General features: G+C 36.6%; 1 protein-coding gene across 1 annotated transcript in view; it reads left to right on the top strand.

Annotated features, from left to right (window-relative positions):
- The window catches only part of PPP4R4 (protein phosphatase 4 regulatory subunit 4), a 122,582-nt gene that overhangs the window by 72,316 nt on the left and 36,899 nt on the right, over positions 1-13,367 (top strand). The window contains exons 6-11 of the mRNA XM_061182841.1: positions 543-649; positions 1,478-1,585; positions 7,503-7,624; positions 10,215-10,337; positions 11,894-12,063; positions 12,386-12,505. Of these exons, the coding sequence (XP_061038824.1) occupies positions 543-649; positions 1,478-1,585; positions 7,503-7,624; positions 10,215-10,337; positions 11,894-12,063; positions 12,386-12,505 (750 nt within the window). The remainder of the gene's footprint in view (positions 1-542; positions 650-1,477; positions 1,586-7,502; positions 7,625-10,214; positions 10,338-11,893; positions 12,064-12,385; positions 12,506-13,367) is intronic.

Genomic DNA, 13,367 nt, shown 5'->3' on the forward strand with positions numbered 1-13,367 from the left:
TTTTTTAATTATTAGCACCTTTAATTATTATTTATTTGTTTATTTATTTTTTTGGCTGTGTTGGGTCTTCATTTCTGTGTGAGGGCTTCCTCTAGTTGCGGCAAGTGGGGGCCACTCTTCATCGCGGTGCGCGGGCCTCTCACTATCGCGGCCTCTCTTGTGGCGGAGCACAGGCTCCAGACGCGCAGGCTCAGTAGTTGTGGCTCACGGGCCTAGTTGCTCCGCGGCATGTGGGATCTTCCCAGACCAGGGCTCGAACCCGTGTCCCCTGCATTAGTAGGCAGATTCTCAACCACTGCGCCACCAGGGAAGCCCTGCCTAATTGTTTTTCATTGCATAATTTATCATCATCTTTACCTTAATAATCCAAGAAGGCAAATAAAATGAGATCCAGGTGATGAACAAACATGCACCTCAAAATGTAATTGAGGTTCTATAAAAACATTTAGAACATTAAAATATTCTTTGAAGAAAATAGCTGACATTAGTGTCAAGAATATATAAAATTTTGTGAATTTGTTCTCTAAATCTTTTCTCTTTAGATTTTGAATCCACTTGTTTCCAAGGCACAACTTTCCCAAACAGTCCAGTCTCGTTTAGTTAGTTGTAAAATTTTAGGAAAATTGACCAACAAATTTGATGCCCTTGCGTGAGTATTTGTATATAATTTTTTGTCTACTTTATTAAATTGATTTAAAATGTATAATGACTATATTATTAATAATTATATTAGATTTGTATTATTCCATACTGTATACAGTTTAGCTGATTTAAATTTACAGAATATAGAATTCTCAGAAGTCTACTTATTCAGATGCATTTCTTCTTGATATGGCCTTTCAAAATCAATAAGGGTAACTTTTTTTTCTATTTCCCATCTTAGTCATCTCTGTCACATACCTTGTGTAGTTTTGAGGATAAAATAAAATTATCTTACAGGCTTCAAAAATTGGTAAACATTGACATAGAGATAGATTTCTGCTTTTTTCCATCAGCTTTTTTCCATCATTGCTATGAATTCATTATCTTGAATAATTTATCTTACTTTGAGGTTTTATAGAGAATGTTTATAATTTATATGCTACACTCTGCCCAGATGATAAATACCAAGTGGAAAGAATGGAATGTTGTGTAATTATGACACAAGAGGAAGATATAAAATTGACGAATATTTTGGTTGATGGTTGCTAGAATCAGATAGTCCACTTGCTTATAGCCTTTTATCTTAGCTAAGATGTTTTAGCTGCCAATTACAAATTAACCATTATTTTAAAAAGACTCAGTCATATACATAATTTAAAAGTAGCTGTTAACATCCAAATGTAATAACATATGTAAATATACATTGTAAATGACAAAGTTCTTTATTAAGGTATGTTTGTTATTATTAAGCTAAGATTTTGAGGATAATTTTTTGAAAATATTAATTATTCTAAAATACTCACCCATTTGCATGTTTCTTTCCTCTCTCTCTAAGCATTAAAAGAGAAATTCTTCCCTTGGTAAAATCACTGTGTCAAGATGTAGAGTACGAAGTTCGATCTTGTATGTGTCGGCAATTAGAAAATATAGCTCAGGGCATTGGGTAAGTATACTTTCAATACCTTTTGTTACAGTTTTATTTCTGGATTGTCAGACATGTGTATCCTGTTCTGTATTCCATGAAAGCATGCTTTTAAAGAGCTAAACTTTATATGATCTTTAAAAATGATGATAATAAGTACCTTCTGATATGTTTATATTAAAAGAGATAAAAGTGAAGATGTTTAGTATGGTGGGTTAATGTTAATTTCTTTCCTTTTTACCTTAGTTACGTACTTATCATTCCAAACCCCTAGATCCAGGAAGGGAAAAATGTCCGTGCTTTGAATATAATATACCATGCTCAGACTATAGCTGTACCATATCTTTTAGCTGGCAGCTGTATTACTGGGTCATTTCAGATGAAATTACTCAGTGGAAGTCTTTGTCTCCTGTGCGGCTCTGTGCTTCCAGTGTCTGCTTTGTTGGTCTCCTTGTCTTCGGGGTGTGTGAAGCTCAGGAAGGAGAGGGATAGGGCAGTCTCTTCTCTTCACCTGTAAAAACTAATCTCATGTCAAGGTGTAAGTATGATATTAAAGGGAATTTTATCTAAAAACCATCTTTGGAAACAGTTTTTGTTTTCCAAGTATCCTAAATTGGTACAAAAAACTTTGGAACCTCTCATTTTTAACTAGAAATTGCAGTGATTTCTCCTGGTTCTTTGTTTCACAAGCAAGGACAATCAGGTTGTTGCCATTAAAATTGCTAAGTTTAGAAAAATCTGGGCCAATATTGAAGGCTTTAGAAATACTTTAGAATGTCATACAGATTCAGGGTAGAGTAGTGTCCTCTGTCCTGCGTCCACCCTTGCTGAGTAGGATTTAAGTATTGTGTGGAAGCTTAACACTTCAATAGAATAATCAGTTCCCTAACCTTGATCTCAGAACCAACTTCTTTCCTTCTGTTAGGTCTTCTAAGGCTAGGTTGACTCTGGATCATTGTGGACCATAATTAATTCAGTCTTGCCCAGATCTGTGCCCCTTAACCAAGATCAGAACCTATTAGGAGAATATGCTGTTGTCTTTTTGTATTCTGTTTTTTTTTTGGTCACTGAAATTTTGACACAATGGATAGGTCTTCTGAAAATTAATATATGATTATTGCTTAAGGATTAATTTATAAAAGTAAAACTAGAAAGAATCTACCTAGCTTGTTAAGTTAGAATGCACTTGTTAAGTTAGAATGCTTGGTTATATAATATTTATTTAATTTTGAGTTCTTACATATTATTAAAGACATAATTATAGGACTTTTGTGTTATGCTGGCTGAAAATTACTAAGACCTGATTCATATTCTTTATTCTCCCTTTGATAAATACATAAAACTAAAGAGAGGTACACAGGCTTTTTTCTTTCAGCATTGAAAATTAGGAATATTGTTAAGATCTGATAGTTACCAAGAGAAATTTTCTTATAGTCAAGGCTAGATGAGGCCCTGAGATAGGTGAAAGGAATTAGGAAGAGAAAACTTCAGAGATTGGCACTGGTTTGATACTACTGCACTGGGAGTTATGTTCCTAAGGCATTTGGGATTGAGATGTGCTGGGAAGAGGCCCAAGAACAGAACAGAATTGGGTTTGTAATTTTGTGTTTGCTGTGGCTAGCAAGGGAAGATTTACTGACCATTTTAGTTTAACCAGAAGTGAGCACTATTATTTATTAGTAGGATGATCAGGAAGCAAAATGAAGAGATTCTTCTCAAGCTAGCATATCCATATGAAACAAAAGCTTCAAAACACTAGAAAGCCACTATGGATTGTGCACCAGTTTAGGATCAAAGAGGACAATTCTTAGACTATCAGATTAATAGTGAATAGTATTATGAAGCGGTCATACACAATCATTACAAGAAAACAAGTGTGCTGAATAGACTTCTCCTTGTACAGGGATGACCAAAGAGAAAAGAAAAACAGACTTGGGATCTACAAAATGATCCTTCAGTGTTAGAGGGGAAGAACATACAGCACTAAGATCGGAAAGAACATACTTTTGAAAAAGTTGTTCAGACTTCTAATTATGGTGATATACTAAACAAGATAACCTGAAAATCCTCCCATTACAGTATGTGACAAAATTCAGCATCCATTCATGATTAAAAACTCTCAGGAAGCTAGGGATGAAGGAAACTTCCTTAATCTGATAAAGGGCATGTATGAAAGAAAAACCTATAGCTAACATCATACTTAATGGTAGATATTGAATGCTGTCCCCCTGTGGTAACAGCTGGCAAGGATAGTTTTCATCACTTTTATTCAATCTGTACCGGAGGTTCTAGCCATTGAAATAAGGCAAGAAGACAAAAACCTAAAAGGTCTAAAGATCTGAAAGGAAGAAGTAAATTGTTTTCTATTCATAGATGACATCGCTGTTTACATAGAAAATCTTCAGTAATTTACAAAACAGCTATTAGAACTAGTAAATGGATTTAAGGATGTTTCAGGATACAAGGTTAACATACAGAAATCAATTGTGTTTTTGTATACTAGCAAAAGATAGTTAGAAAATGAAAATTTAAATTTAAAAATTTGAATGAAGTTTTTAAATGAAATTTTAAAATTCCACTTATTTAACTTAACAAAAAAGGTACAAGACCTACACTGAAAACTCTACACTCTACACTGAAAAACCATAAAACAATGTTGAGAGAAATTTTTAAAAGCAAATAGATATATACCATATTCATGAATTGGAAAACTCAATATTGTTAATATTGTTAAAATGTCAATTCTCCCGAAGTTGATCTAGCAATTCAATGCAGTCTCGACCAAAATTGTGCTGTTTTGTAGAAGGTGATTCTAAAATTTATATGAAAATGCAAGTGACCTAGAAGAGCCAAAGCAGTCTAAAAAAATAAAAATGACAAAGACTGTGCATTACCTGTTTTCAAGACTTATAATAAAACTACAGTAATCAAAAGAATGTAATGTTGGTAAAAGCATACACATACGTATCAGTGGAAGAGAAGAGAGAATCCAGAAACAGATTATGGTAGATTGATTTTTCAATAGAGTGTCAAAGCAATTTAATGAGGAAAGGAAAGTCTTTTCAAAACATGATACTGGGATAACTGGATATTCATAAGAGAAAAAAATTGAACATCGATTCTCACCTCTCACCATACACAACGACTAACTTGAAATCTATAATAAACCTAAATATGAAAGCTAAAACTATAAACTTGGGACTTCCCTGGTGGCTCAGTGGTTAAGAATCCGCCTGCCAATGCAGGGGACACGGGTTCGAGCCTTGGTCTGGGAAGATGCCACATGCTGCAGAGCAACTAAGCCCGTGCGCCACAACTACTGAGCCTGCACCCTAGAGCCCTCGAGCCACAACTACTGAGCCTGCGTGCCAAAACTACTGAAGCCCGCACGCCTAGAGCCCGTGCTCCACAACAAAGAGAAGCCACCACAATGAGAATCCTGCACACTGCAACGAAGAGTAGGCCCCGCTCACTGCAACTAGAGAAAGCCCGAGCGCAACAACGAAGACCCAACACAGCCAAAAATAAATAAATTAATTAATAAATTTAAAAAAAACTATAAACTTCTTAAAGAAAATATAGGAGAAAATCTCTGCGGCTTTGGGGTAGGCAAGGATTGTTTAAATAAAAGTCATGAACTATGAAAGAAAAATGTGATAATTAAACTTTATAAAAAAAAAAAATCTGTTTACTTTTTAAAACAAGTCAAGTCCAGAATGGAAAACTGCTGATACTCACAATACATATATCAAGCTTATATCCAGAATATATAAAGAACTCTTACGACTCGATGATACAGAACTCTTACAAACAATCCAGTTAAGAAATGATTAGTATGTTTGAACAGATATGTCATAAAGGAAGATATAACACATGACCAAAAAGCACATGAAAATGTATTCAACATCATTAGTCATAAATGGGATGCAAATTAAAATCACAGTGAGATACTACTACACACTAACTAGAATGTGTAGTGTAAAAAGCCTGTCAGAATCAAATATTGATGAGGATTTGGAGCAGCTGGAACTCTAATACACTGCTGGTGGAAGTGTAAAATGGTGGAACCCACTTTGGAAAACTGATCGGCATTTACTTAACAGTTAAACGTATATCTTCCATATGACCCAGCTATTCTACTATAAAGTATTTACCCAAGAGAAGTGAAAATATATGTCAACAACAAGAATTGTTTTATATACACAAGTTTATAGCAGCTTTATTTGTTTTACCTAAAACTGGAACAATTCAAATGTCTATCCACAGGTGAATGGAAAAATAAAATGTGGCATGTCCATACAATGGAATACTATTCAGCAATAAAAAGGAATGAAGGGGCTTCCCTGGTGGTGCAGTGGTTGAGAATCTGCCTGCCAATGCAGGGGACACGGGTTCGAGCCCTGGTCTGGGAAGATCTCACATGCCGCGGAGCAACTGGGCCCGTGAGCCACAGCTACTGAGCCTGCGCATCTGGAGCCTGTGCTCCGCCACAAGAGAGGCCGCGATAGTGAGAGGCCCGCACACCGCGATGAAGAGTGGCCCCCGCTCGCCGCAACTAGAGAAAGCCCTCGCACAGAAACGAAGACCCAACACAGCCAAAAATAAAAATAAAATAAATTAAAAAAAAAAAAAAAAGGAATGAAGTACTGATACATGTGATATTATATCAGGGATGAATCTCAAAATCAGTATGTTAAGGGAAATAAGTCAGACACAAAAGGATATATACCGGATGTCAAATACAAACTAATATATAGTGACAAAAAGGAGACCCATGATTGCCTTTGTCAGACGCAGATTGTAAAATTCAGATATAATGGGATTGATGGTTGGTTCTTGTCCTCTGCCCTTATTTTTGTCTTTTGTCAGATTGGAAATCTGTTGATGAAGGGGGAGCACGTAGGGGAGGGCCAAGCCAGAACGCTAGAGGCAACTTGTCCTGTGTAAAGAGAGCTGGAGATGAGTAGGTCCCCAGTGTTTCTTCAGACCCAGTCTCCTTAGAACAGGTCAGTGGAGAAGGCACAAAGGAGCGGGTTCCTCCAATTGATTTTGCTGTCCTGGCTGACCATAGAACTCAGAATCATCATCAGTATTTAAGCTGAAGCAGACAGCTACCATCAGATGACTCCAAATCATAGCCAGCACCAGGGTAGATTTGTTATCACACAGCCAGACCCCAGAATTCCTGGATGGCTCTCTGGGCAAGCTTGCTTATTTCGTTCATCTTGTTATTCCTGACCCTGTATTTTACCCGCTTTTGACATCATGAAAGGGTTAGGTTGTAGTTACTAGCATCTAGACTGATAAAACTGGACTTGTACAGAGATTAGGATCTTTAGATCCTTAGATCCTTGGACTTCTATTCCATATACGTCTGGCTGGGGCAGAATTTACATGTGAGGGAAGAGAAAGACATTCTTATAATTATATTAGTTTAGGCAATATGCAATCTGCACCCACTTCCTGAAAAAAATTACCTATAATCCAGTTTGCTAAGAGGAACTAATGAAAAAGGGAAAATATTTGTATCATACATGTAAGTTCCCCATAATGCCTTATTTCCTCTCAACTTTTATCATATGGCAAATGGGCAAAGAAAATGAACATATACTTCATGAAGAAGAAGTACAAGTGGCTAATAAACATCTATTCAATCTTATTGTTCAACCATGTTTGTTGTCAGAACAATACATTCACTTAAGGAGTATACTGAGCAACTACCATAAGTTGCATAAGTTAATATGCAATTGCTATCGATGTTTCTTGAATTCATACTATCATGCTTTCCCAGCCAGACTGCAAGCTTCCAGACAGCAGGAGCCATATCTTTATGATTTTTCCTATTTTCTCTAACACTTAGCTCAGTGACTTGTTCTTAGTAAGTTCTTGATAAAAATGTATTGGTTTGATTTATTTTCTTCTATTGCTTATTGTGCAGGACAGAACTTACAAAAAGTGTGGTGCTCCCTGAATTAATAGAACTTTCTAGGGATGAAGGCAGCAGTGTGCGGCTTGCAGCTTTTGAAACTTTGGTTAATCTGCTCGACATATTTGATACAGGTAAGTCTTCATGTGGACACATCTTTGCTTCTGAAAGCATTGTTTTTCCATGTTTCGTATCACTAGTAAGGAGTAAAGGTAGCTGCAGGATGGAGTTTCTTATGTTAACTTTTCATGATAAATGTTAGACTTCCCTTCTTCTCTCTCTGTTGTGGTCCTTTCTCTTTTGGTGCCTTCTCTGCTGCCACTTTTCCCCTCCTGGCACCTGGTGTTGTTGAATATTTCCTACCCTTCTCTTTCCTTTCATCAACATTTAACTAACTAGTATGCAGGGCTAAGAATTTGGGTTGGTGATTAGTTTTTAACTTGCTCAACTAATTGACCCTAAGACAGATCCTGACTAAAGCAGTATGTAAATTAGCGTCCTCTACTTAATATTTTAATGCTGGAAATCTCATGGCCACAGGAGAAATCTGGGATGGGACATTTGGGTGGGAATGGGTAAGGAGGTGTTTCTTAGTGTTGTGCAAATCAAATCACAAAGACAATTAAATTAGTTGCTCTACTGAATGTGTGACTAGATTCTTAGCCAATGTTAGACATTAGTTTATCAGTGCAAATTAACTATTTTGATAGGGTGAAATTTGGAAGGGCAAATGTCAAGTACTCAGGTGCAAAACACTGTTGTGTAATTGTAGGATTCCGTTGTTTTTGTTTTTGTTTTTAAATTTATTTTATTTATTTTACTTTTGGCTGCATTGGGTCTTCATTGCTGTGCGTGGGCTTTCTCTAGTTGCGGAGAGCAGGGGGGCTACTCTTTGTTGCGGTGCGCGGGCTTCTCATTGCGGTGGCTTCTCATTGCGGTGGCTTCTCTTGTTGTGGAGCGCGGGCTCAGTAGTTGTGGCTCACGGGCTCTAGAACACAGGCTCTGTAGCTGTGGTGCACGGGCTTAGTTGCTCCGCAGCATGTGGGATCCCCCCGGGCCAGGGCTCGAACCCGTGTCCCCTGCATTGGCAGACGGATTCTTAACCACTGTGCCACCAGGGAAGCCCCTGTAGGATTACTTTGGATTAACAATATTTTAACTGAACTAGGAGACCCTCTTAAAGATTATTGCAATGTGGACAATTATGATGTATGGATATTACAGAATAATAATTTAGGCCATTGGATGAACCAGAGGAGTAGAAACAGCAGTATCTGATAAGTGAACAAATGAATCTCTTTGTCCTAATAATGTGGCACCCTTAGGCATCCAAACTAGAAACCTGGGCATCATCTCTGATCTGGGGCTTTTCCTGTCCCACACTCGGTTATCACAGATCTGTCCTAACCTGTGTTCATGGCTTTATTTCCTCCCGTTCTTTCCCACTCCTCTGGGATCTGGTGCTCCAGCCCCATTTGCCGTTATCTTGGCATACCAAATTCTTTCAACCTCTAGCCTTTTCATGTTCACTTTTTTCACCCTTCCCTCTATTTTTCTCCTAGCCAGCTGCTGCTTTTCAGTGCCCAGTTCAAAACAGTGTCTTCTCTGACATCTTCTAAATCCCTTTATACCAGGGGTTGGCAAACTATGGCCTACAGGCCAAATCCTGCTGCCACCAGTTTTTGTAAATAGGGCTTATTGGAACACAGCCACTCCCATTTGTTTAGGTATTGTCTGTAGCTGTTTTGTGCCGAAGTGACAGAGTTGAATACTTGGGACAGATAAACTACAAAGCCTAGAATATTTGCAAAAATAGTTTGCAGACTCCTGCCTTATACTAACTATTAAAATAGTGATCACATTGTCTTATGATATTTTTTGAGTTTGACTTCTTTGCTGGTCTGAGTTTCTCAAGTTCAGAGAACTTTTTATTCATCTTTCTACTTCTGTTAATGCTTGTTGTCTGAGAAATTCAATAAATGTCGAATGAATGTTATTTAGTAAAAACAGTAGATATGGTACTGAAATGTGATGATACTAATAACAGTGATAATAATAATACCAATAAACCTGTTACAGGATTTTACTTAGTATTGTCAGACCCTTCATAAAGTAGTGATTTATTTCTGAAAGTTTAAGAGAACTGTGGGAAATTCAGGGAGCATTTGGAATCAAAACTTAAATATTGTTAATATCAGAAACTTATGACCTAAGCTGGCATACTCAAAGAATGAATTCACTTTTTAAAAAAGAGTTGTATAGGAAGTAAAAGCGAAGAAATTCATTATACAGAATGTAATATAAGCAAACTTAATTTCAATCAGAAATGAAATGACAGAATGCAGCGTGGTGTGAGATGTATGCGGAAGGGAGTTCCTGCTGCTAATCTATTTATACTAGTAGTATTAGCATTCTTGTAGTTATCCAGACTCAAAACCTCAATCATCTTAGCTTTTTAATTTGTAGTCACTCTACAGTTTACTCCCTATGGCCTGCAGTGTCAAGTCCAAACCCCTTAGCCTGGCATAAAAGTTTTTGATGTTTCCCACTTATCTCTCACCTATTCTTTATGTCATCCCTCCATCATCATTGTTTTCAGATATTTTCTGTTACTCTGAGACTAACATAGTAATTTTTCTTTCTGGAATTTGTGTATATGCATTAATTTCCACATGTGCAGTGTGGGCAACTGGATCTAAACTATGTTTTATTCTTGTTTTTCAGATGACAGAAGTCAAACTATACTTCCCTTAGTGAAATCGTTTTGTGAAAAATCTTTCAAAGCAGATGAATCAATTCTTATTTCCTTATCTTTCCATTTAGGAAAACTATGCCATGGACTATATGGTATGATATGTCCTAAGAATGTCAAGATTATAGATAATTTTTCCTTTTTCTTTTACCTTAGCCACTAAACTTTAGCTCTTCAGTTGTAAAGCCTACCCTTTAAATGTGTAAAATCTTAAGAGATCTTAGAATTTTGATAGCATAATTTAGAACACAGTTAGAAATGACTTTTTCACTAGTAGAACCTATGTGAAAGAACAATGGCAGGGGCTTCCCTGGTGGCGTAGTGGTTAAGAATCTGCCTACTAATGCAGGGGACACGGGTTCGAGCCCTGGTCCGGGAAGATCCCACATGCCACGGAGCAACTAAGCCCATGCGCCGCAACTACTGAATCTGTGCTCTAGAGCCCGTGAGCCACAACTACTGAGCCCGCGTGCCACAACTACTGAAGCCCGCAGACCTAGAGTCCCTGCTCCGCAACAAGAGAAGACACTGCAATGAGAAGCCTGTGCACCACAGTGAAGAGTAGCCCCTGCTCACTGCAGCTAGAGAAAGCCCGCGCACAGCAATGAAGACCCAGTGCAGCCAAAAATAAATAAATAAAATAAATAAACTTATCTTAAAAAAAAAAAAAAACAATGGCAGAGTGAAGTAGGCATAGCCTTTTAAATTTCTGAATATTTTATCTTTATGTATTAGTTGGTATATGATAATAGAAGCTCAGGTATATTAACTATTGTGCATAGTAAGTATACTCTTATTAACTTTTTGTGGAATAATTAATATATCACATGAGCAGTTCAGCTTAGAATGCAGAATAATACCTGTAACTCTTGGCATCCTGAACGTATTACTCAGTTCTTAGCTTACTAAAATAATGTAAGCATTAATTAAATTATAACAATCTAGCATAGAAAAACATATTTTTGTGCAGATTGTGGACTTTTGACTATTGAAAAAAAGTATTGCAATATATGTTGAGTTATTAGCTTCCTAAGACAGTATATGAATGTGGAACCAGTCCATTCCATTGATCAAAATTATTTTGAGTTTACTTCGCCGTCTTTCAGATTCCATTTTTTTTTTTTTGGCTGCGCCTTACCGCTTCTGGGATCTTAGTTTCCGGACCAGGGATTGAACCTGGGCCCACGGCAGTGAAAGTTCCAAGTCTTAACCACTGGACCGCCAGGGAATTCTCTGAGATTCCATTTTTAAACTCCTCTGCAGACATATGTGCATGTCTTTTCTGTAGGCAACTTTAGAATATTTACCATAAGTAAATAGCAATAATGGCTGCCATATTATTATTGTAGTGACTCATTAGTGGTATATACAATGGTACATGCTGCAGAAATTAATGCAGGTGTAATTCCTGCATTGCATAGTTTTATACTATCGAAATTAAAATGAAAATATTATTAAAATTAACATAAGGTGAAGAACCATTAGATTTCTTCACAATAGTTATTCTTTTCTCATTGTTGCTTTTATTTATGATTTCCAACCATTTATTTAAATATTTGGTTCCAATTATGTTTTTATTGCACTTTACTTTTCCCTTTTAAATTATTATTTTCAATTAAAATGTTGAGCAAAGGTTTTGCATTTGTTTTAGGAATATTTACTCCAGATCAGCACTTGAGATTTTTGGAGTTTTATAAGAAACTTTGTACATTGGGTTTGCAACAGGAAAATGGACACAATGAAAACCAGATTCCACCCCAAATCTTAGAGCAGGAGAAGAAATATATTTCAGTACGGAAGAACTGTGCTTATAACTTTCCGGTAATAAATTATACATTTGTATTGGCTAAACGTTTTAATTTTAACTTAAAAACATGTGAATAGATTGCATTGAAAAATATTGCCATATTTGACACTTGCTACTTAGCATTATGTCTGGTGTATATTGGTTAATTTATATTTATCTCTGTGTAAGTATATATATTAGAATTATATGCATGCATTTGGATCTTCCACATATGGTTTCTAACTAAATTATGATTCAGAGGACATGATTCAGTTTAAGTGACATGATTATAATAAGAGGTGTTGATTCATGTTTTTCTCTCCTTCCCACTCATCTTCTCCCTCCCACCTCCACCAGGCCATGATTGTTTTTGTTGATCCTAAAAATTTCCACATGGATCTCTATTCTACATTCTTCTGCCTTTGTCATGACCCTGAAGTACCAGTCAGATACACTATTGCTATTTGCTTTTATGAAGTAAGTCTGAAAAAGTGATACCACTTTACATTTGTTGTTAATTCTACCTACATGTACTAGATGATTTTTTGATATTTTGTACACATCTGTTTACAGATTTATTAAAAGATACAGGCTCCATATCGCTCTCATATTCTAGTCCTAAATATTGAAAAATTCCCGTAATTCTGTTTAGAATGTTACACAGAATTCATTTACATAAATACATTATATTCGTTTAACAGGTATTAATCCATTCGTTCAATATATCTCTAGTAAATCCTTACTTTAAGCCAGACATTGTGGTATGGATGTGGCTGTTACAGATCTGGAAGTAAAATCAGTTTTTATATGCTTTATAATTTTTTTTTTTAATTTATTTATTTATTGGCTGAGTTGGGTCTTTGTTGCTGCGCGCGGGCTTTCTCTAGTTGCAGCGAGGGGGGCTACTCTTCAGTGCGGTGCGTGGGCTTCTCATTACAGTGGCTTCTCTTGTTGTAGAGCACGGGCTCAGTAGTTGTGGCACACGGGCTTAGTTGCTCCGCGGCATGTGGGATCTTCCCGGACCAGAGCCCGAACCCGTGTCCCCTGCATTGGCAGGCGGATTCTTAACCACTGAGCCACCAGGGAAGCCCTATAATGTTTATATTTAGCTTTACACCTAAACTTAAGAACCTGAGTACAAATGGAAAATTGAGAGATAGATTATTTAAATATATGGTTTTTACTGCAAATGGATCATGTTTCGTGAGCACAGCTTTTAGATTCAGCTGTTACAACAACTCTCCATAGTGTAAGAGCAAAAGTGAATTTAAACTTTATGATGAATATAATTAACTTCTTAACCCTTGAGGTTGAAATTTAGGGCATGTTTCTTGAGTGA

Source organism: Eubalaena glacialis, chromosome 2 (genome assembly GCF_028564815.1).
Source record: "Eubalaena glacialis isolate mEubGla1 chromosome 2, mEubGla1.1.hap2.+ XY, whole genome shotgun sequence".
Lineage (NCBI taxonomy): Eukaryota > Metazoa > Chordata > Mammalia > Artiodactyla > Balaenidae > Eubalaena > Eubalaena glacialis.